The sequence below is a fragment of the Boleophthalmus pectinirostris genome, unplaced genomic scaffold, assembly GCF_026225935.1.
Source record: "Boleophthalmus pectinirostris isolate CB_2022bp ecotype Guang Dong unplaced genomic scaffold, ASM2622593v1 HiC_scaffold_23, whole genome shotgun sequence".
Taxonomy (NCBI): domain Eukaryota; kingdom Metazoa; phylum Chordata; class Actinopteri; order Gobiiformes; family Gobiidae; genus Boleophthalmus; species Boleophthalmus pectinirostris.
Genome location: NW_026571207.1, coordinates 27,995,349 through 28,020,905, shown reverse-complemented (window position 1 = coordinate 28,020,905; position 25,557 = coordinate 27,995,349). Strand labels below are relative to the sequence as shown.

Here is a 25,557-nt window from a genome sequence, read left to right as displayed (position 1 = left end):
TCCACAGGAGCAGAAACGAAAATACGCTGCTCGATAACATCTCTTCCCCACTATCTGGATATATCGATTCAACCAGTGCACATCAAAGAAAATGATAGAAAGATATTGTAGATTTGATTAAGCGTGCTACAGAGGGAACTGATGGAATAAATTAACATCAGCCTGCTTTATTTTTTGTCATTAGAAAAGAAATAGTAGCTTGTAGCCTTTTCAACATCAAATATGCATATGAAAGAAGAATGTTATGCAAGGATACATTAAGAAATTTTAAGTAAGGCAAGATGCATTAAGCTTTCTCTACTCAATTTACTTAAAAGAAAATTGGAGACAGATCGTTTTTTCTCATTCAAAGCAAAGCCACGATTGACTCCTCACCGCGCAGCTCTTTTGACATGAGACAGCTTGTTGCGCGTTAGCCTAGACATTGCCCCATGTGATCTGCCCTTAATCATTTCATCGATTGAGTAAGAAATCAATTTGAGATGCAAAGGAGACGGCGGACATGACAGCTACCCACGCATCACAGTATCATGGTAGAGGAACTTGCTACACCGTCCTTTGAGCAAAATGTGTTTCTTGATAAGGCGTGATTGAAATGGCGCAGCGTGCTTGATCTGCTCGCTACTCAGATCGGCTCCGACTGTAGCTTTGTACCTGACAACTTGTGATTCCCCCAGTCGCTGTGAGCAAAAGCTGGAGTCCATTTGTTCCAGATGAAAAAACAGATCCAATATGGCCGCCTTAATAGGAGCGACCTCATCAATGCAAATTCTTTAAAATAGATGCAGGTTATGGATTTTGGCAGTTACAAAGAGATGGCTTTCGGGAACAATTTATCTTCATCTTACAGGAGTCTATTTAAATATATACATGACAGGAACTAATTATTATATAGATTGCCAGAAAGTAAACAAAAACACGAGCGATTCAGTGCCAAGTAGCAGGTATCTTGGTAGAAACTTCAATGAAGCCAATTTTATCGTGTGCAAAAACAAACTTTAAAGTTTAACCGGCCAGAAAGTGTATTTAATTAAGAAGAGATATGCATGAGGAAACTTTGTCTGCCATTTATTAAGTGCCTGCTTTGTATCAAATTAAGGAGCTATTTGCACAATATGTTCGAGATAATGCACTCGTGAGCTGAAGTGCTGTGTGTGAATTGAAAACAGGATAAAGCTACAATTAACGTTTTGCTATCAAGTAGGGCCACTACTAGAGCTGTGGGGGCAGTGTACAAGATGCTTTTTGGGCCTAAATTTACAAAGAAAATTTAGATTTCTTAGATTTTCTATGTCCTTAATCTTGACAAAATCAAAATTACTCAAATAAAATAGCGCATTAACACTATTATTATATCAATACTCCATACAATAAATGATTAAATGTCCTATGTTAAGCAAAATTGACTCTTGTGCACTTAAATCAGAACAGAACACACTTGGAGTTGTGTTCTGTTTTATTCACACATGTTTGAATAACGTTTTATTATTAGACTGTCTATATCCCCAAACCTCAAAATGCTCTGTTCCACCATGTGATGTCATGAAGTGGTAGTTTTACAGTTAACAGCTGCATTTAACATTTTGTTAGTAGAGATTGGAATTCATGAGCTAATTCATTATCCAGATAATTCAAGTGAATGCGTACGTTGTTTAAAAGCATGTTGTGGAGTGCTTCCTGGATCACCACATGACATCACAAGGTGGAACAGAGTGTTTTCTGCTTGAGAGAAGAACTCCTAAAGCCTAAATATGCAGGTTCTATGTGTTAAACATGTGTGAATGAAACAAAACACAACTCTAGGTATGTTTTTGACGATGAAACAACATTAGGAACCAACACAGGTCAGAAAAAAAGCGTAATACTGTATGTGCCCTTTAAACTGCAAGTGACACTAAGTAATGGACATTGGGGGGCTCTTGTGACCATCAGCAATATGCACACGCACTGCTAAAATTACAAAACTGAGTCGGAGTCAACAATGCGCCTATACATGCCTGTTTTGACTGTTGGGAGGGAGACAGACACAGGGAGGACACGCACTGCATAATATACACTTTATTAAATTATACGGTAATGTTATTGGGCCGTAAAGCACTGGTGAACTTTACAAGCCTAAACTAGAAGACAGTTTTGAGGCCTTGGGATTGCTGTGGCCAGTCCCAGCAGACTCATAGCTCACAGATATGAAAGTAATCATATATAATCCTACGAATCGTATCAGTGGAGAGATAAGAAAACAGTGCTGAGAATTATGTCTGTATAAATAGTGGCATAGTATATTGAGCTGTAGTGTGAATAATGACTCTTCTGTGTAGCATTCCTCAACAATTTCTCATAGTCTATTAAATTATCTTAAACCTCTCATACTTGTAGACTTTTTGATTCATGCGCTATTAAATGAGAGGAGATAGTTTGAACTGAGAAAATATAGAGCTAGAGGTATGACTATAAATACTGACACTGTTTTGTAGAGATTTGTAATATGGTAGTAATTCTTATTAACTCATTTAAATCTGTTAAATTATCTTGTCAACATTTGCTTTCCATGTCATGTCTGGTATGAAGTCACCACGTACTGTATAATATAGCTGAAACTAAGATATCACTGTATGAATCCTGTCATTATAAGTATCTACTGTGAGTTATGATATTCCCAATTTGCATAAAATCGTATTGCATTAAAGATTTACTCTTCTCATGAAATGCCAAAAACCTTTACGCATGAATTGGTTTCCCCCGGTAACTGCTGTCAGAGTGTTCAAACTGTCTTCACAGTGGGGCGTACAAAAATAGTAAAACGTGTGTGCAGATAAATCAATTCAAACTTTATATAAAAATAGGCTAGTGGTAGTAATATTTCTCATCTACTTTTCACAAATCTGTATTATATTATGCTGACATGCACACACAGGCCTAAATTGTACAATAAGCCTACTATGAACAGAATCCAGCTCTTACAGGTGATGTAATAGTTAAAGTGTCTCTTAAACTCCAGGCCCTTGAGCTCTTGAAACTTGATCATTTTTCTCATCTACTTTTTTTTTTTTAAAGGTCCCGTATTACACAAAATGGATTCTTGTGAGCTGTTAGTCATGTTATAATGCTGTTACCTCATCAACAACATACCATGAGTTGTGTTTTGTTTCATTCAAGCATGTTTAAGTGACGATTTATTTTTAGTCTATCTACATCTCTAAAGCTCAAAATGCTCTGTTTCAACTTATGATGTCATGAAGCGGTAGTTTTCAAGTTAACAGCTACGTTTTTTACCTTTTGTTCAGTAGAGAGTGACAATTCTAGGTCCGAAATAATCCAAATGATTCTAGTTGAGGTGTATAGAGAAAGCACAGTGGAGCACTTCCTGTAATATTTATGTGTAAATGGAACAAAACACAACTCCAGGTCCGGAAACAACATTATAACATAAATCAGGAAACAACATCGGACCTTTAATCTGTATTATATAATGGTTACCGGCACACATAGACCTACATTGTACAATAAGCCTACTATGAATAGAAGGTAAATGGAGCACTTACAGGTGATGTAATAGTTGACGTTCCTCTTAAACTCCAGGCCCATGTAGTTGGGGCTGAACTCTTGAAACTTGATGGTGAATTTGATGTCTTTCTCCGGCTTGTTGCAGGTGACCAGTACATTTGGGTCCAGGACTGTACTGCAGCTCTCCGCCTGCACCTGCTTCACCAAATACAGCTTGTAGTATTCATAGTCCCTGCCCGCGTCCGCCTTGGGGCAGATGATGTCCAGTTTATCCCCAATGTCCGGGTAGATCACCAAGCCCTTTCCGGCAAGAAATCTGCAGAAAAAAAACAAGATGAAGACATATTAGAGGAAGTCTGAAAACGCAGGTGTAATTGCACATAGTTTATGAGGGCTTAACACCTTGAGCAACAGGAGTTATGGGTTTAGATTTGTCTGGAGAAGGCTTTTAGGCGGTGTGTGCACTTAATTTGCCACCAAAGGGAAAAAAACACAAGTACGTGTAGCAGCATGACATTTTTCAGAGCTGGTCGACAGTGTACTTCACACAAATCCTCTGAAGTTATTTCCCATACTTTGGATCAGAATCAAAGCATACCAAAAGTTTTCAGGGAGCGAAACAAGATGGTCGCACATAAAATGGCTGCCGCAGAAATGGCTGCAGATGGGATTAAGGCCAAAGAATACCAGAGACTTTTCCCAACACCGTTTAACTCCCAAACTGAGACCAGTGTTTAAAGTTAATATTTATGTGCTTGTACTTCACAAGTGCAGAGTTTAGGAGGAAAACAGTGGTCGAGGGTCAGGGTGAGGGTTAAGACTCCTGGTTCATCTTCTCCTGCTATGATCATGGAGGGGGGATTAGGATAATCCATGTGGCCTTACTGTACCTCTGCACCTCGCTCTCCGCTGCCAACCCAATCAGATCATCTCTTGTTCTCTTTTATTCGCTAAAGGTGGGGAACAGGAGGAGGCTCAGTGTGAACCGTGGGGGCGGGGGGTTGTTATGCGATTGGGCAGTTTGTGTGTACTGCCCTGTGTGTGTGTGTGTGTGTGTGTATATGTGTGTGTGCTGTGGGTCAGCAGAATGGGCTGAGGTTGCAGTGTGATGAGGGGGTGGGGGGGCAGATGGGCTGAATCATTGTTCTGGACTTGTTTGAGGCTTAAAATGTCAACATGGTTCAGCTCTGCTGTCCCAGTTAGCCAAGCATTAACCCAGACAGGCGCACTGACCAGGGCTGTTTGTGCACACTGTGTATGTGTGTGTGTTGTGGTCGCAGACAGCGGGCGCAGCAGCAGGGCTATCTGCTAGATCTGCCCATGCCAGCGGATTTAAGCAGGATTTAGCAGCGCGCAATGCATTTGTTGTTCTTTCTGATCCCTCACGTTTTAACAAGACATCAGGGCTGGGCCTGGCTCTGTCTCTCCTCTTCCTCCTTCTTGTGTGAGGAGGTAATCTCACCTTATCTCATGCCCCCCATTTCATCATCACACACATCATTTCACCGCTGACATCTGACGCTCACACAGACACACATCCGAAACACAGACAGGCCTCTGCACACAGACAGGCCTGTAACACAGACAGGCCCATAACACTGTCAGGCCTCTGCAGACAGACAGACTGGTAACATAGGCCTGGTGCCTCCTGAAAGAGTCTGATAGAGCCCAGTCTGTCTGGGCAGGGATGGCCTGATGTTAAACGCTGGCAAACAGCCAGCCATTGTACAAAGCGATCATTTAAAAAGTCCCATTTCTGCAGAGATACCCCCATGAAAACGAACATGATTGGATTAAAGCTTTTCCACAATGCATGGTCATTCTTCATAGACAGGGGAATTACCAATAAATGACTTCATTCACAAAAGAGATAAATGCAAAATGAAATTCTCAAAAATGTGGCCCACCCCCTTCGCTCACTATAATGTCATGAAAGCCTAAGAGCAGCAGAGCACGGCTTGGAGCGGGTGAGACGTTATTTCCAGGCTATTGTCTGATGCTTATGGGGCTGTGGGGGACTGTGGGGGGCGGCGGCGGGAGAGGGGGGGCTGCACTAATTCAAGGGCTGATAAGAGCAGGACGTGGGGTGTCCTTTGTCCCGTCTCACCCGACAATTTGCTTTCTTTCAGCAGCGAGCCTCATTTTGCATGTTCCCCGTGTGCGAGCGCGCCTCTGTGCATGTGCGTGTGTGTGTACGTGCACGGCAGCCCTCATCACGTGCACGGCTCTATGAAGACATGGACACAATCAGTCTCTAATTGGATCTACAAGATGCATCAGTGAGGCATAAACACGTTTCCATGGCAACGTTAGGCTTCCCTTCCACACACACACACATACACCTTTAACAGCTCCTCTCTGTTCCCCTACAATATGGGTCCCCTCTATTTCCACTGCGATCTCATTCCCTTTTTTCTGGCTTTATCCTTCGTTCTCATTCACCTCTTCAACATCTCTCTCATTCTGTTTCTCTCATCACCCCCTCCACCCCCCACCCCATTTCACTTGCCCCCCTCCCTCTCTCTCCCTCTCTCCCTCTTTCTCCCTCTCTCTCCCCCCGCCTACGACACACAAAAACACCTACAGAAAAACAAGCGTGAAACCAGACGCGCCCTGCAAACATCACAATACGGAAACTGGATGCGTCCCACTCAACAAGTATAGTGCCTATTTTCTGCTTCTCTGCACACAACTTTTTTTTTAAAGCTTCTGTTTAATAAGTGTTACAAATACAAGAAAGGCAGTTGGCTCTGATTTAAAACAATTGACTCGCATACTCCATTTCTCTCTTTCACATCCCATTTATTCCGCTATCAAAGCCGGCTGCAACAATTTAGATGAATAATTAAGATATCCAAAATCTTAATATCTTAATATCCCTGAAGGATTATATCACAAGCTGGCCTCTCTGTCATTGATTCAATTTTGAGAGAGGGCCGTGCTTGGAGTTGGCGGTTAGATAGCTATCCTAAGTGAATTCTGCGCCTGTATTTCCCAGCCTTTGTTAACTGTCTGCTATAATGAGGCTCTGGCTGCTGTGGAGGTCTGGAAGCGCCTTCGCAGATGGGAAAGAAGCTACATAAAAGAAATAGGGCAGCAATTAGTGTTTAGCCCAGTTTAAAAGCCCTACACTTGGCAAGCCGCTGCACAGCTCCAGTCCAGGATGTGAATCTAAACTGGTGGGCTGGGACTTTGTCTTTCTACTGGCTTAATCAGAGCCACTCCGGTGCTACACACAGCCGTGCAATGGAGAGGAGGAGACGAGTGACTGACGATTATTGTACTTTTGAGGAGGTCGAAAGGGAAACCGGGGGCTGCAGCTTCAATTGCATCTTTCATTCTTGTTGTCCAGAGACTTTATAAAACCTGTTGACGAGAGATGGAAGATACAAGCAACGCTCTGGGAACTGACCCCGGCTGCAAGGGACGATGTATCCCCCCCTAATGTCAAACGAGGTGGATTTGCCTGTACCAAAGCAAATAAAGACAATCATTTTCCAAACAGCCAAATGAGGTTGGTTTTGTTTCATCTGGATGGCTCCATGGCGTGCTCAATCCTGTAAAGAGCTTATCCAAACAGAGCCACGGCGGTGAGAGAACAGAAAACAACGTGGGCCCCCTCCCTCTCCTGTTACATTCCACTGGTGAATATGAGCACATGATCTCACATATGCCGCCCCACACACATGCACGGATGTCCAACGCACAAAAGAACCGTGGGGTGCATCCTGGACCTTCCCAGCCGCTCCTATTCAGCCTCCTGCCCTGGCGATTTTCAGAATAACGCCGCCTACACTAGCCCACTCACTCAGCCCCTCTCAGAGCCTCCATGGACCCCCCCTCTACCCCTGGCGCTCTCCACCCCCGTCCAGAGAGCTCCGAGCGAGCCGGGGCACTGGCAGCCGGCCTGGGTCGATCTGTGAATGGGCCCGACAAACAGGAACCGCGGAGAAAGAGGCGCAGCCCGCTCACATCCACAGAATGTGTCAGATTGATTTGTTCCTCGTGAATGGCACCATGAACATGCCATACATATCAATTCAAATCAATTACATGAACAGTGGTGGGACAGCAGCGGAGTCCAAGCCAGGGCCAGTGTATAAGCATAGACTGATCCTCTGTATACGCACACGAGCTCAACAGGTTTTGGAAAGCTTTTTTGTTTTTTACTCGCCTTTAGTTTTTGTTATCGGGTCTACCATTTTCTTTCATGCTATTTCAAATGTTTCTGTCCAGGGTTTATGTTTATTTTAGTAGTATTGCTCCTCTTACGTCTTGACTGATTTCATCTTGGTACAATCCTAGTTTAAACCCCTCTTTTACTTTTATCTTTACTGCTAAGTCCACCTTTTAGTTTAGACCTGGTTAAGTCTAAATTCAAATCGATTACATGAACAGTGGCGGGACAGCAGTGGAGTCGAGGCCAGGGCCAGTGAATAAGAATAGTCTGATCCTCTGTCTACGTACACAAGCTCAACAGGTTTTGACATACTTTTCTGTTGTTTTCCTCATCTTTACTTCTAGTTTAGAGCTTTGAAAATTCCTCTTATCTTGTCCTCCATTTTATTTCATGCTATTTCAAATATTTCTGTCCCAGGTTTATGTTTATTTTTGTAGTAAATCGTGATCTTGGTGCAATCCTGGTTTAGACCTTTCATCTATACATATTACCATCCTATAGTTTTGACCAGGGCAAAACTAAATTCAAATCATTTACATGAATAGCGGTAGTACAGCAGTAGAGTCCACGCCAAGGCCAGTCTAAGCAGAGCAGCCTGATCCTCTGTCTGTGCACACGAGCTCTCAGACCCCCTCTTCATGCCCCGTAACCCGCTATTGTGTGTGACGCCAGAGACACTTTCTTTCTTTATCCTGTTCGGGGCTGTTTTATGACTTAAACATGCTTATACCCTGCACAAGTGCGGCTCTTAGCTTTCCTCCCATTGTTTGGAGGAGTCTGTCAATCAAGCAGAATGTGTCTGGCTGTTAAACTAGACTCACATAAAACTGAGCCAAAAGAGAGCAAGTCATAAATAACTCAAGTGTTGGACTGAGAACAGCCCCTGTCTGCTCATTTATAAATTACAAATGTAGGCTTTGTTTTTGAACGCCGCCGCAAGTGATTTACAACTTTCAATAACGCGGAAATGTTTTTGCATGTGTATCTAAAGTCTAATCTGTTCAAATGTTTAAATAAATCCAGGCTTTGCCTCCTTTCTCTTCGCCCTATCTCCTGTAAGTGGTCTGATGTGGTCCACCTAACCTGCTGCTTAGTAAATTATAACTAGCAAGACAACTTTAACTCCCTTACATGCAGACATACTTTTAGATAAGTATGTCTGCCTGTACTAAAATAATACAGCAAGACGTTGTAAATCTTAAAAAAAAAAAATGTTGGGAGAAAGTTTGTAGCTCCACAAATTTACCAGGTACAAGTATGAACACAAAGGCTGAATGCAAAACACAAAAATACACTTTCTAATAGCTGGAAAAAGGGGTGTAAACAGCTTGCTAAGTGCCTCAATGGAGACCAGAACTACCTTAAAAAGAGCTTAATTCCCCATTAAAATTAGAGGGACAAGGACACCATTGTAAAACCATTAAATTTGATGTTCTTATTATAATTTCACAGCGATTTCTGAATAAATAAACCAGAAAACTATGATACAGTGGAGTGAATAGGATAACGCATTTGGGAGAGGGTGTACAAATCACAACAACCCGGTTTGGTGGTTTTACAAGCAGCATTATTACACAGAGAAAAATACCAGGAGGACTCTAAATAGGAAAAATTGGCTCTGACTTGTAGGGGGTTAAAACGCAAAAAGCGCTTTCGTTTTTCATGTACAAAACAAACACAAAAACTGTACTGTATTCCCTTTGCTCTGCTGTGCTAATTATCACTCCAGCAAAAGTGTTCCCTCTCCAATTATCATTCTCGCTATAACATTATCCGCAAAATCTGAGCCGGGCAGCTTCCTCCTCTATTATTAAAGATGACACTTTCCATATGGCGGACATATTTACGGCCATTACCATCAAGTATCGGGCAGGCTCACAGTTAAGAAATATCACAAGGCGGGGACATTAGTTTAAGTCGTTCCAGTTGCGGATAAGTCCTTAAAGACTACGCAGCTGTCGAATGGGTGAGTCTATTATAGTCTGGCTTCTATGTTGTGTAATGCACCAACCATACTGTGCAAGAAGACTATGACGAAAGAATTAAGAGGACAACATTGCGAAAACACTGTAGCTATGTAATGTAAACAGATCGAGCCGAAGCGCTGGGTTTGTCTGATAATGTTATTTGAAATTTACAGTTCACGGAAGATTTCTAAAGGGTACAGCTCAATACTCAATACTCCCTAAATTAAAGTCTATCAGAAGTATAGACACTGGTAAAAATCATGTAATAAAATAAAACATGAAATAGTTTTAACTAAAATATGTGTAAAGTTTTGACTCGTGATTATTATTGTTGGAACATAATGCAATTGATCATTTATCAAATATCAGAATAAACAAATTGTTATTATTCTAACTGATCCACTTAAATCTGGTTTACCTTGATAGGAATGTTCACTCAAATGATTAAATAAAACAACATTGTAGCAAGCACCATTGGCCAATTCTATCAGTGGTACAGTTCCGGTTTAGATCTCCCTTAAATCCTTTTTACATATTGTTAATTTAATCCTGGTTTAGACCTGGTTAAATCCAGAATGAAATAGTTTTTGTTTGCATAAATTATTAAATCTCGTTTGTACATAATGTATACAATATATAAGGAACTGAACATTCCTGTCTTGCGGTGAGCAGACGTGTTAAATCATGGGGTAAAAGTCGTACAATATTATATAATTGTCTGCAAGCGCTGTTCTAGCCTTAAAGCATCTGTCAAGCTCAGGACTGCACAATATATCACAGAAGTATCAGTAAAATAAATAATAATAATTTATTCATAATATTTTATGCCACTGACAGATTAGTCCTAGTACACCATTTTAAACACACAGTATCCTTAAAAAGCATGAGCTGCAACAAATAAACAGCAGAATGAATCCATAATTTGTCACAGAAGTTATTTATTCTACTTTGTACAGCTCAAATCTTATTTTTCTTACATAAACAATGCTAAAACCTCACCACTTTTGCAAATAAATTGTACACATGAGCCCCAAAAATATTGCTCAAGCTTTCATATATTGAACAAAAAGTCGGCAAAAATTCCCCAACATCGTGTAGCCCTAATCAAAATAGTAGCCCACTCCTTTACAACGGAAACATTCAGGTCTGGGAGATAGCCTGCAGTTTTGATGTGTGCAGTCCGGACACAGGGCCATGTTGACACACACTGTATTTGTTTTATACTGAGGGGAAAAGCATGTCTCATCCAACTGTCAGCTTGTTTGTGTGGATACGCAGAAATTTGCCACATTTATAAAAACGCTGCCGCTCGGATCATGTGAGCTGTCATGACTAACAGATCTTCAAAACCAGAACAACTCGTCTTTTCCTCCCGCTCCGTGAGAAGGCATGGAGAGCGTCCTATGAAATTCCCCATAAAATCTAGCTGAAGAATACGTCTACAGTTTTCACACAATGTACACCAAAAGCTGAAAGATTCAATTGATCCACTTTGATTTTATTATTACGTTTCTTAAAGGTAAATCTGGCTTGTCTCGATAGGAATGTCTCAAAGGATTAAATAAAAAACACATTCTAGAAACCATTCAGTAAAAAAAAACAAAAAACTTATATTTATAATTTTCAGGTTTGGTTTGGTATAATATTAGTGCAATTTTTGACAAATTTGTGTTTTTCATTTTTCATTTTAAAACCTTGTTAAATTCTGGTAATGAGGTCTACAAAAGAACGAGAAGGAATTTTCAAAAAAGGATCCACAAAAAACAAGATGAGAGTTTAAAATGATTTAGATCAATTCACAATTTTGGTCACATGATGTTTAAATGCCTTATTAATTTATTTTTAATATATATACACATAATCTATAGCATTGAAACATTGAATTGATGCTCTTAAACCTGTAACTCTGGTATGCCTTGATAGGAATGTTCACTCAAATGATTACATTTAAAAAGAAATTCTAGCAAGTACCATTCACTCAATTCTATTAGTGGCACGGTCCTGGTTTAGATCTCCCTAATTTGCTTTCCTTTTTACATATTGCTAATTTCATCTTGGTTTAGACCACAATTTTGATCACATGCTTTTAAAATGGTTTGAATTGTTTTATATATATTTTGTGTTTTGTGAATATATATTTAAGTGGTACACTATTTTGTCTTTGCATGTTGCCAGTTCCCCAAATTGTATCAGTGTGCAGTAGGCAGTCCTGGTTTAAATCTCCTTTATACCTTTTCTTTTTTTACCTATTGCTAATTTCATCCTGCTTTAAATCCAGATTGAAAAGCCAAATATTGTCTTAGGTGGTCCTTAGTGTGAGAAGTGTGGGAACCTGTGGCCTTATATAGTCCCCATAAAGCACAGGACCGGGGGGCTTGGTGCGGCTGCTTACAGAACTGCTTAGTCTCAGGCTGTCGTAGTCGGGGCAGATGTGCGGAGGGAGACCTGACTTTAAACATACGCCCCGCAGTGTACACACTCCCATTTCCCCTCATGTCAAACTCCGTAAACAACTCGTCTCCACTCGAGCAGGGCCACACACAAGTCCAAAAGTCAAAGCTACGAGGATCCTAAAATTAAAGAAAACAACCTCCAGCTGGCTCCAGGAACTGTTTAGCAAACCAGGAAGGATTTGACCCTTATTATAGCAAAACAAGACCGAAGGGTACAGGATAAACTCGCTTACATTCAAATCCACACACTCGGGGTAGGCAGTATGCGCTGAAATGCAAAACTCAACAGTATTTTTTCAGCCTAAAGCCACTTGTTTTCCAAACTGTGGGTACGCGCCCCTGAGGAGAGAGACACTGGATTTGATTTGGGATCTTATTGCACGAAATTCCAAAAGCCTGTTAAGATCTAAAGAAGATTTTTTAAGGGAAAAGTCAAGGGGCAGCGATTTGAAAAATATATCAAAACCGCGAGGGGAAAGATGACAGTGAGATGAAAAATGATGCTTGGCAAATATTTTACAACAAAACAAGAATTTTCTGAGTGGGAAAATTGAAAAAGAAACTCAAATAAAATAAAATAAAGTTATTACATGAACAAATAAATAATGGAAATGAGTTATATATAAAGAAAACAAATTAAAACTAGCAACAAAAATAGATTAGGTCAGATAGACATACAGACTTGGACTTAGATACACTTTATTGATCCACGAGGGAAATATTTGGACACAGTCGCTCACACATCACAATAAATATAATAATAAAATATATGTATATATATATATATATATATAAATGCAAAAACGTAAAGGTGAAGGTTTAAGGAAGTGTCTAAAAGCTACTATGACCTGCTGACCACTCTCTCAGGCACTTAGATCAATATGATAAAATAAAAATGAAAATTGTATAGTTCTACTTTAATACTTGAAGTAAATGAAAACAAAAAATACATCACTTGAAAGTGTATGTATTAAATTATTCACAATCTATAGTGTAAAACCTGTACTTTACTGATCCTCTTGGACACAGTAGCTCTCACATCACAATATAATATAATAACAAAGAGCAAAAATATAAATGGTAATAATAAATTCTAAAAAATAAATAGCAAAAATACACATAATCATCTCTTTGTGTGTTGTGTATAGGTAAACCAAAAAAGTTGTAATACTAGTTTTGTGAAGAAATAGACACTTGTCGTGAGGTGCTTCCTGTTTCTGAAACCCAATCTGTTACCACTCACTTTTGTTCAATGAGATGCCCAGGAGTAAAAACTGTTGCTCAGCCAAATATGAGACGTGGGTAAAATAATCCGGCGTGGGAAAACAGCCGAGGAAAACGCTGTTATATCACACCGTAATGTATTGGTGCAACCGCCGAGGTCGACCTTTAGCGCCTGATTTGGAGCGATGTACGGTGGCATTTAAAAAGACAGACACGAGACAAAGGAAAGAGCCAGGATCCTGTTCGGGTAGAATCATGACAAATTAGACCTGGGTTTTAGATGGATATTTTATCTATTCAAATTTAAACTATAGCAATTTTTTGATTAACTTTTCAAAACTTGTTCTTAAAGGTGCACTGCATAACTTTTCTGGTGGAGGGTCCGCTACCTGCTTGTCTCCATGGAGATGTCATTGCTTTGCCTGGAATGATCCATGGTATGACATTAAACGCATCAATTAAGCTTTTATTCATTACGGGTGTTTCTGTTGCTCAAAAATACAATAATTCCTTCTGTGAATGAGACGACTTTCCACAGATCTGAACTGTAATGTAGCGTAGTGCTGTAACCTGTTTGTCTCCATTGTGATAGATAGGTTTAATGTATACGGTGGAACATTCTAGACAAAGCAAAAACATTTCCATGGAGACATCAGGTGGCAGACCCTCCACTAGAAATGTTACGCAGTGCACCTTTAAGACACAAGACAAAGAAAAGAGCAAGTGTCAAACTGGTTTTCACCTGGATTCAAGAAATGTCATCTTCTTCAAATTCAACCTATAGCAATTTGAATTTAACTTTTCAAAACTTACTCGTATGAAGTTGTAAAGAAATTTGACGATATCTTTACAACATATTGTTAACAAGTATCAGCTAGTAGTGTGAAAAATGAGACTGCGTGTTAGGTTACGGCCTTTACCGCTTGATTTAGAACAATGTTACGTGCATTTAAAACGAAAGACACGGGTCACAGAAAAAAGCAACTGTGTCAAAGTTCATGAAATAAAAGAAATTCATTCATTGTTTTTTTTGTTGTTTTTTTTCTGAAGATTAACCAGAACTATTGACTACTCAGAATTCTTTGCCACAGTGTATTTTTGAGAACTACATTTGCAATTTATTCTTTCCCAAAGTTTTAAAGAGAAACTTTCACAAACAAGTGAGCAATTAAGTCTAACTATTTTGGCCTCGATTACAGCAAATCTGAATTAGCCAAAATATTTCAGAACAATTTCAAAATAAAGCTTCGTAATCTTTGTTTCTTTTTCTCACTATCTTAGTAAGCAAACTACTGCTAAAAGGTGCCAACTAGCCCGCTGTTGACGAAGTTGAGTCTTGATTTAATTAGCATTGGAAGCATGACCGCCAAGGAAAAAAAAAAAAACTTTGGAGAGACACTACTCAGGACTGCCCCCATTAAGGCGGCACAAATGAAGATGTCAGGGAGACGCAGACAAGCAGAATATCCTGAATTCCTCCCTGCTGAGAAGTGCTATTGAACGTGTGAATACTGACACCACACACACACACACACACACGCACACACGCACACACACACACATGCACTGCAAAAAGCTACACCAGTTAAACACGTGAAGTCTTGATCTCGTGTTTTGAGCAGTTTTGACTAGTTTAGACCTATTTAGTTTATTACACAAGATTTTTTTTTACTTTTTGGACTTTTTTTTACTAAGTGTTTTCTGATTTATTTTTTAATTTTTTAAGCATAATTAACCATCAGTTGTTAGATTCCAAGCTTAAATGTGTTTTACTTTTTTATGCAAACATAGAAACTGCTATGGAGACCTTTTGAAAACACTTCAAATGTACTAAACATCGAACTTTAATGATCCACGGGGGAAATTCTTTGGATACAGTAGCTCACACATAACAATATATTAAAATAACAAAGAGAAAAAATAGAAATGGTAATAATAAATTCTTAATAAGTAGCAAAAAAGATAGCAAGCGACAGGTGTCAAATAGGGTTATCTACTGCACAATATGTATCTTATATCAGATAATATTCCATGTTGCTCAAATAAATGAACTGAATAAATGAAAAAATCTCAAATCTGCAAATCACCATGGCAATAAGTACTGTAAAATAAGTTCATTTAAGTTAACACTGAAGTATAATGAAACTAGTTTGAAGTATGGTAACTCAAAGCATACCTACTAATTAAATCAAGCTCAACATGTCTTACAAAACTTCTCATAAACATAAAACTACTAAAATTTTAGACTTGACTTAACTTATGTATAGATGTTTTTGGTTTTATAGTGCATACATACACAAACCCATACAACAAGCCAGCCTCAGTCAGCCCAGTCAACAGGCTGGCATGCAGACCGAATCACATTGAACCGTGACTCATAACAGTTGCACACAAGGCAAACCAAAGTTAACACACTTACAACAGCAACCCTTCTCTTCTCTCTCTCCCTCTCTGCCCCTCCCTCTCTCCTCTCATGTTGGAACGCCAGTATGCTCAGTCACATGAGGGGGCTAGCGGCGCGATATCGGCCGTTGTAATGAGCTAACAAGATGACGCCCAGATGGCCTTACAGCACGAGGAGCGAGGCGAGGAGAGAGGAGAGAGGAGAGGAGAGAGGACACAAGAGCACGTTGTTATAGCGAGAAGAGGAGAGAGGAGTGTCACAAGTCATTAGGGACAAAACAAGGGCATAATCTGTTTCTGCTTATGGGCTGCTGTGGTTTTTCTATCTGGGCTTATCGCAAAAAGCAAAGGAGGAAGTGCCAGTACCAGAATAAACAGTTGTGACTGATCCACTGTGTAACTCAGTGCGGTTTCATGGAAGAGCAGTGACTTGGATCAGAGATAGTACGTGTAGTTTTTAAGTGAAAATGGCTCACTTACTTATGTTGGGCTGGTGGTCTGGTTTTTCCTAATTCAGTTCAATGAGTTCACATTCTTTTTAATATGCATGCCGTTTTTAATATATTCATGATATTGTATTGTTTTAAACTGTTAATCACTATTGCAGGAGTGTCAAACTCAAATTCACAGAGGGCCAAAATTAAAAACTGTGCGCCAAAATTTCAACATCTGCATGTTTTCTCTTCTTTCGAGATAGGTAATGTTAAACCTTTTCTTATTAAAATACATGTTTAATAGTAGTTTTGCTTAAACATTGAATCCAGAACAAGTAAAATCTGAAATAACAATATTTTAAATAAATAATGTTTCTATAGTCTATCTGTAGCCGGAGGGCCAGCTCTAATACATATTTGATATGATCTCGCGGGCCAAATATAATTATATCATGGGCCAAATTCAGCCCCCGGGCCTGAGTTTGCCGTGTCTGCGCTATGGCAACAGTGCTAATATTTGTTCTCTTGTATCATCTGTATTTTTTTTTTCATCACTTTTAAACCCACAGATACAGTTTGAATATAGTTGGTTGGTATAAAGTTGAAAGTTCACATTTTACATATAAAAAATAAATAACAACAAATATAGTTTTTCACTAGTCTAAAATGACTCAAACAGTAGTGTATCTAACTTTACTTTTTTGTGTGTGTTAATTGCTATGGCAACAGTCCCAATTTTTCATAACTTGAAAATACATTTAGGCTATCTCTTTTTTATTTTATTACTGAATATTTCTGCACATGTCCTCAGTAATGGGTCTCAAATCTACATCTGTATCCTCAGTAATGGGTCTCAAATGTGCATTTGTATCCTTCGTAACAAACTTTAAAATATTACTTTTTTATTTATGAATTTCTCAACATTGTTTTTCTCGCATTAAACTCCTATTCTTACCACTTGCATCTTGACTGATTCCCTGATTATACCAATACAGTGTAATCCATTCTCCCAAATAGAGAGAAGAGACGTGTCACGAGTCAACAGGGAGTGAACAGGGGCATAATCTGTTTCTTCTTATGGTTTAGCTGTGGTTTCCTTCAGGCACATACCCGTCCTATCCAAATGCAAGGGAGGACCAGCCAAAACTTGTGTGTGTGTGAGCATGTGCGTGTGTGGTGGTGATTGAACGCCTTCCACGGTATCACTGACAGAGAGAAGAGGTCCAGACGGCTGCTCTTTGGTCCCCGCTCGCTCCTCCCGCTAAGCCCGTCCACTGAGCGCTTCCATCTGGAGCATTTCGGGAAGGCAAAGGGAGAACGCGGAAGAAGATTTGGATCGGATAGAACCAGGCTACGCGTACTTAGGCCAGTCCAGCTTTAGTTCAGTGGATTTCATTTCGGAGCTATCCGCGGCCCACTGATAGATTTAGGGTGGATTAAGTGATATGACTTATGCAGAAGTGGAAAAAGAGAGAATGTGAGTCATATTTTCCTTAAAGTTATATTTTAGGAAACAATTTGACTTAAGTGCTTGGATACAGGGAGCTATTAGAAGTAACAGGGACAGTAGTGATAATAGTAGTAGAAGAATAATTACACTAGACAAATATGAGTTCCAACAGTAGGCTACATCTTGCTGCAGTAGTAGTAGTCATAGTAGTAGTAGTAGTAGTAATAGTAGGAGGAGGAGGATAGTCGGAGCCTAGTGGAGGTAGTTATATATTGGTTTCAGTTTTAGTTTAAGCATAAATTTGACATACAACATATATATCTTAAATTGTTTTGAATTGTTCATTTCTATGGCAACTGTGACTTTTTTTTTTTTTTTCAATAATAATTCAGTAGCAGAAGTGGTTATAATAAAAGCCAGAGTTGTAGTGGTAGATAAAGTCGTACTCAAACTACTGAAAGTCAAAGTAGTAGTAAAAGTACTATTTGCAGTAGTAGTAGCAAAGGTCATGCTAGCAGCAGTACTTAGCTCCATGACCCCAAACTCACACAAATAGTTCCCTGGCTGCTATGCCCTGGCGCTAACTCACAAGCTAACACTCACACAAACATTGTCACACACAGCCAGCTGCCTCCCCTTCTCCGCTTAGACGCAGCCACAGATGGGCTCGGCATGCTGGGTAAAGATCTCTCCACGGGCCCCCAGACTCCGCTCCCTGCCAAAGACCCAGCCTGGCCACTGTGTGCTCCAGCAGCGCGCCTGTATACATGTCTCCATAGATGACCGCGTGTGCCAGACAAACCAGTGTGCCAAGGTGGAGAGAGCGTGAGAGTAGTGGGCTGGCTAGTAGTAGTACTAGTAGCAATAGTAGTAGTAGTAATAGTAGCAGTACTAGTAGTGTGTGTGCTAGACAAACCAGTGTGCCAAGGTGATGAGAGCGTGTGAGTAGTGGGCTGCAACCAGTAGGGCTGAGTATATCATTAAGAAGTTGCCGATACGATACATAGGCCACGATACGATACATATCACGATACAGTGCACGATATATTTCAATTCGATTCAATACTGTTCAATAAATAATAAAGGCTAAATCATGGCTGTGATACTAAAAGTCTTTGTTAAACCACTTCTTGTGCAAAGTCAATCTGAAACACACCCATTTGAATCAAAAACTGTCAAATGTGTCGAGTTTCTTTCCTCTGAACTAGCAAAACTGTAGTGCTGTAACAAAATAATTTAGCAAAATATACCAAAAAATACTCTTAGGGATATATCGATACAGCAGCCCATGATATCGATACTGTATCATCACATTAAACAATCCGATATATCGATATATTAATATTTTTGCACATCCCTAGCAACCAGCATACCCAGTTCAAGCACTAGTGATGGTCGCATTAAAATAACAATAGTAGTGTAGTTAAAATACTGGTAGTAGTAGTGATAGTAGTCAATTGTTATAGTAGCTTGCTAGCAAAGGACACAGTAGTAGTAGTAGTAGTAGTAGTAGTGTAGTAGTAGTAGTAGTAGTAGTAGTAGTAGTAGTAGTAGTAGTAGTAGTAGTAGTAGTAGGATGTAGTAAAGATGTAAATGTTAATGTTAATTTCATGTTGTTTATTTATGTATTGATTTGTTTGTAAAGCACTTTGAATTACTTTGTGTATGAATTGTGCAATACAAATAAACTTGCTTTGCCTAGTAGTAGTAGTAACAGCCATAGTAGTGATTGCCATAGTAGTAGTGGTAGTAGTAGTACTAGCAGCAGCAGCAGCAGCAGTAGTAGTGATGGCTGTGGGTCTGGATGCATGTGTCCCTACAGTTGACTGCAAGTGCCAGACAAAAAAGGTGCCAAGGTTTAGAGAAAGAGAGGAGAGAGAGAACGAGAACAAGAGAGAGAAAGAGAAAAGAGGAGAGAGAGAACTCTGGTGGAGGTAGGATCCCCTCGGACTGGGCTGCTGAGTCCAGAGAGCAGACTTGGAGCGAGGAGGACAGGATTTGGCCCGAGATGTGAGGATGTAATCAGCAGCAAACAGAAGTCACACCAGGACGGTCCCACATGGACAATGGGACCCTCACACTCACCTGACTGTGTTTCATTATTTCCACTGTACGAAGCTAAAGGGAATCACAGCCGCTATCAAAACCACAGAAAGCCAGGCCCGGGGAGAGGGAACAGGAACTTTAGCACTATGATTACATTTACAGCACAAAATAGAAGGAAATCTGTACTTGAAATAATTATGTGTTAGAGATTGATCGTATTTTTGTCAACATTGTGGCCAAGTTAGGGGAGTTGATAAGCTTTTTTTTAAGGTTCACTATGCAACCTTGTAAGTTCTAGGAGAGTGAGTTCTTCTTGCTATGCCTGAAATGTTCCACAGTATGCATTAAACTATCTCCATGGAGACGCAGAAGATGCCACAAGGGCAAGTTACAGTTTAGATCTGTAGAGGAGAGATACTGCTCATTTTTCAGCATATTTGTGCAATAAAAAAACATCTGTAATTGGAAAAAAAAAGCAATACAGTTAAATCGATTGCCATAGTCTGAAAAGTTACAACGTACACCTTTAAGTAAGCGAAAACATTACTAGGCTAACTTCAAAGCCTAACTTCATACAAGTTTTTAAAATATTGAGTATTACGTTTCAAAAGTTTCATCTACTTGACTGTTCCAATCTCTCAAGTGTGTTTTTGAACACTGTATGCTACATGATATGAGCTTAAGAATTATAGAGATTCAATATAAACATTTGTTATCACTTAAAACTAAATATACAACTAGAATTTATAATCTGATGTACTTTATAATCTGTATTTTCTACCTTATCTCTGCTCTAACACATGGCTCCTCTGTATCACCATAAGTCATTTAAAACTGTACTAAAAACTTTCACATTGTTGGACCCAGGCCAGCTCCTGTAATGCAATTCTACAATTTAGTCTGCATGTTGACAGTACACGACGATAAGTATTTTTATATTTATTTACACATAATTTGATTTGACAGGCACACACGCAGACAGACACCGGCATTGTTGTTAACCCGGCTGCCTTTTTGCACTATCTCCCACCCCATCGTTGAGCCACCGCAGCACTGTAAGGCTGCTCTTCAATCAGCACATCACATGTACCAATAAACACGCCGTACAGGGCCCAGTGGTATAAACCAGTCATTTCAATTCTATTAGTGTGGGATCAGCAGCAGCGCACAAATTAAATCTTCCAACTCACAATTGCCCTTCTATTTCAGCATGGTTGAAAATGACACGAGTTTTTAGCCTGTATAATGAGAGAGGATGAGAGCGGGGATATCTCCGTTCACAAGTGATTTTTTCTTCTTTTTTTTTTAAGCTGCGGCATATAACTTTTGTGGTGGTGGTGTCTGCTTGGCTCTGTGGAGATAGTCTAATGGTTAATGTTTGGAATGTTCTACAATTGTACTCCATTTACAATTATAATTTTAATTTCTCTAAAAGAAATGTTAAAATATTACAGCAGTATTATTACAGTTGTTTTTTTTTTCCAGATCTGACCTGTAACTTGCATGATGGTATCTCCTGCAAAACAAATCTCCATGGAGACAAGCAGGCCTCCAACAGAAAAGTTACATTATTAATTATTAATTAAGCAGTAGTGGCAGTAGTAGTAGTAATAGCAGTAGCAGTAGTAGTAGTAGTAGTAGTAGCAGTAGCAGTAGTAGTAGCAGCAGTAGCAAGGTGGGAACAGAAGCCGAAACCTAAAAAATGAAATCTTATAACTCACAATTGCCCTCCTATTTCAGCTGGGTTTAAAATGACACCCGTTTGAGCCTGAATAATAAGTGAGGATGGGAGACGCCGGGATAGCAGTTTTGCAGGAGAAGTTCTCCCCTAATTTCCTCAAATCCGTGCCCTGAATGCTTATACGAGCTTATAGGCCCAAGACACGCCTGGGGTGAGCAGGTTAAATTGCACTACTCAGCAGTTTTCAGGCTCTGACATCTGGGAATCAAATCAAGCAGAGCCCAAACAAACTTGACACCAGCCGCTAATGAGCTTTTTGTCAAATTAAGTGATATGATATTGATCCCTGAATGGGCAATTGTTCCTCCTCCTGCTGTTCAGAGCGCTGCCAGGGAGTGACTATAAGAGACTGAATATAAGTACTTTGAGTTAACATAAGGAGAAGGTAACAAATGGGGGTGCATTCTGAAGGCATAATATGATTTGTACTAATGGAAGTCATTTGGGTAGTTGTTGTGGTTGTGGTAGTAGTAGTACAACGGGCAGCAGCAGTAATGCCTGCTCTATGTTTTCGAAAGTTGTAAATAGTGGTGTATGTATTAGTAGTAGTAGCAGTAGTAGTTGTAGTTGTTGTAGTTGTAGGAGGCAATAATAGTAATCATACTGGAAGTAGTAGTATTAGTAGCAGTAATAGTACTAGTACTAGTAATACAAAAGTACTGCGTGCTCTGATGTTTTCAGAAGTGGTAAGTAGCAGTGTAGTGTAGTCAAGTACAAGTAGTAGCGGTAGTAGGTAGTAGTAATAATAATATTGCAATAATAGTAATAGTAGTGGTAGTAGTAGTAGTAGTAGTAGTAGTAGTAGTAGTAGTGGTGGTGGTGGTAGTAGTAATATTACAATGGGTAACAGCTATAGTGACTCTCATCCATGTCTTCAGAAGTGTTAAGTAGTAGTGTAGTCAAGTAGTAGTACTAGTCCCCAAGCAATAGTACCTTCTTGAGTACTTTCACTACTACATACATGATATCATTTCATAGTAATACCATTTTACTCAAATACAGCTTTTGACTTCTTTTTCCACCTGTGTGAGTTTATAGCTCCGGTTTACGATCAAAGCCTGGCCCAATGTATCTTTTATGAGGCTGGGTGTTAGCAGGTGTTAATATGACAAAAGTACGCAGAGAAATCTCAAGACAGAACAAAGGGGTAGACGCCGCACCAGGCAACGCTAATCAATCAAACATCGACAGAAAATGTCTGGGTTTGACAGTCTAGTTTGAACCTCGGAGCACAAGACAACACACAGCAGAGTTCAAAATACTTGTATTGTTCATCTGTCAGCCTGAAAGACAATCGGAATGGAGAGGGAGGGCTATACTAACACAATATTTATCTAGCGAGCTGCCGACTTGCTCTTTTATAATGTATTCCTGCCATTGTGAACAGGGTCTTGGAGATGGATGGCATGGAGAGTCTACTCACTCAATGCAAGGGGGGAAATTTGAATGATGATCCCGGTCTGATTATTGTAACTGGAGTTTTAAAATGCACGTAAAGTGTCTATCTGTGATTAGAAGCAGGTATTTCTATTAGAGGGGTAACATATTTTGATAATACAGTTTTTCTTTCTTTATTTTTAGGTTTGCATTCTTAGGTTCTCCGCTCTAAAGTTATGCATCAATCATTTTTTGGCTGTTGGAAGCCAGCTATCTGAAGCTTAACAACTTGGCACTGTGAAATAGTTATTTGGAAAGTATAGTTATGACAGGAAGATACGCTTAGCTGAAAGAACTGACAGCTCAAAATCTATTCTATTAATCAAAATTTTTAAACTGATCATTTGTTTAAGAGCCCATATTACGCTATTTTCTCATCTATGTTACAATGATGTTTCCTCATCACAAACATACCCAGAATTGTTTTGTTTCGTTCGTGTTTAACGCCCAAATCCTTCATATTTAAACAAAAGAAACAGAAAACACTGTTCCAACTTGTGATGTCATGTGGTAAAACACAAAGTGCTCCAGTGTGTTTTTAAACTCCATACACCTTCGCTAGAATCATTTGGAACTGCTGATCTGCTGAACTAACGGTAAAAGGAGCTGATAATTTGAAAACTACAACTTCATGACATCACAAGGTGGAACTGAGCTAAATAGGCTGATAATGCAGGATTACTCAAACACGTATGAATGTAACAAAACACAACTCCGTTTATGTTTTTAAGGAGGTAGCAGCATTATTACATGACTTAAAGCTCACAAGAGTCAATTTAGTGTAACGCAGGACCTTTAAGTTAATATTTATTTCCTTTGCGGTTTACATTTGTGTACATTAGAACCAATATGACGGCAAGTGGCATTTTTGTCACTGGTCCCCCCACCGTAGCACAGGGTTAAGAGGCATGACAACTGACCCATTGATATTTACAGATGAATTGATTATGAAGTGAAGTAGCCTGGTTAATTAGCATTTGAAGCTCCAAAGAAAGTGGGCCTACTGTTTGTTTTCCATTGAAACAAAAGGTGAATGCTAATGATTATCTATAGGCCGCATGTATGTAGCATTAGCCATTGACGAGCACTACAGGGGCACAATTGTTTTATGGCCCCCTGTTTGGCAATGGCAGGAGACTGAGGAGATGGCTTAATTCAACTAGTGGACAGAAGAATTGGATGTGGCAGTGACTTGTTTGTTATTATAATACCTGAAGTTAGTTAACATTGCCAACACTGAAAGAAAAATCAGTAATCAGACTTAAACTGATTTATCTTGGTTTGCAAATGAAGAAACCTGGTGAGTTTCAATGTTGAGTGTTGGTAGTAAATTATTAGCTATTCTCTCTTTCACTGAAACTACTTACATATTATCATTTTCCCAGTTAACCACAGTAAGTAGTTACATGCAAATACTATCTGTAAACACCCATTTTAAAGCGGACCTATTATGCAAAATGGACTTTTCAGAGCTTTAAACCATGTTAAAGTTGTTTCGCCTACTCATTTACCCTCTCAAAAAGTTATTTTTGGAGTGCTTCGTGCATGTTTGAGCAAACTTTCTTCACTTCTTTTCAAGGCTTCATATTTCTAATCAAATATGCAGTGGGTGTATGGCATTTTCACCACCATCAGCACCAACTATGTTCTTCAGTTTTATTTTCTTAATTTATGATATGACTAGGATTTAGCAGCGTCGCGTAGTGATTTTGCGAAAGTCAACTAGTTTCTTTTATTAAGTTAGTTTAGATTAATATTGCAATTTAAAATGTGCAAATCCTGCCTATGGTCATGAGCTCTGGGTAATGACCGAAAGGACGAGATCGCGGATACAAGCGGCCGAAATGAGTTTCCTCCGCAGGGTGGCTGGGCGCTCCCTTAGAGATAGGGTGAGGAGCTCAGTCACACGGGAGGAGCTCGGAGTAGAGCCGCTGCTCCTCCACGTCGAGAGGAGCCAGTTGAGGTGGCTCGGGCATCTGTTTCGGATGCCTCCTGGGCGCCTCCCTCGGGAGGTGTTCTGGGCATGTCCCACCAGGGAGGAGGCCACGGGGAAGACCCAGGACACGCTGGAGGGACTATGTCTCTCGGCTGGCCTGGGAACGTCTCGGGATCCCCCTGGAAGAGCTGGAGGACGTGTGTGTGCAGAGGGAAGTCTGGGAGGCCCTCCTCAGACTGTTGCCCCCGCGACCCGACCTTGGATAAGCGGAAGAAAATGGATGGATGGATGGAATGTGCAAATTATAACATTATGATCCACAAGTGTCATAGATTATAACAGATAATATCAGACACAAGCACAATAGGTCTTCTTTGATGTGACGTAATGATTGTGCATATACATTTATACAATTAGACTTTATTTGACACCAATCTCTTGTTACTTTTGTTACTTATTTTGAATTTATTATGACTATTTATGTCTTTTCTCTTTGTTATTATAATATATTGTGACGTGAGAGATACTGTGTCCAAATAATTTCCCTTGTGGATCAATAAAGTCTAAGTCTAAATTAAGTAATGTATTCCCTTTTTCATTGAAATTACTTACATATTTCCAACTAAGCAGCGCGACTTTGCTAGTTAAATACCGGAAGTAGTCAACTGCAAATATTGTCACTTACCACCAACTTTATGACGCTTTATTGTCATTGCTTGTTGGTTTTTGCCTCGTCCCCTAAAATGGCTTCCCTGGGACACGTGGGAAAGTCAAACAGCTGA

At 39.7% G+C, this 25,557-nt stretch overlaps 1 protein-coding gene across 1 annotated transcript in view; it reads right to left on the bottom strand.

Annotated features, from left to right (window-relative positions):
• efnb1 (ephrin-B1) overlaps positions 1–25,557 on the bottom strand; it is a 117,857-nt gene that overhangs the window by 57,908 nt on the left and 34,392 nt on the right. The window contains exon 2 of the mRNA XM_020922557.2: positions 3,543–3,820. Coding sequence (XP_020778216.1) covers positions 3,543–3,820 — 278 coding nt within the window. The remainder of the gene's footprint in view (positions 1–3,542; positions 3,821–25,557) is intronic.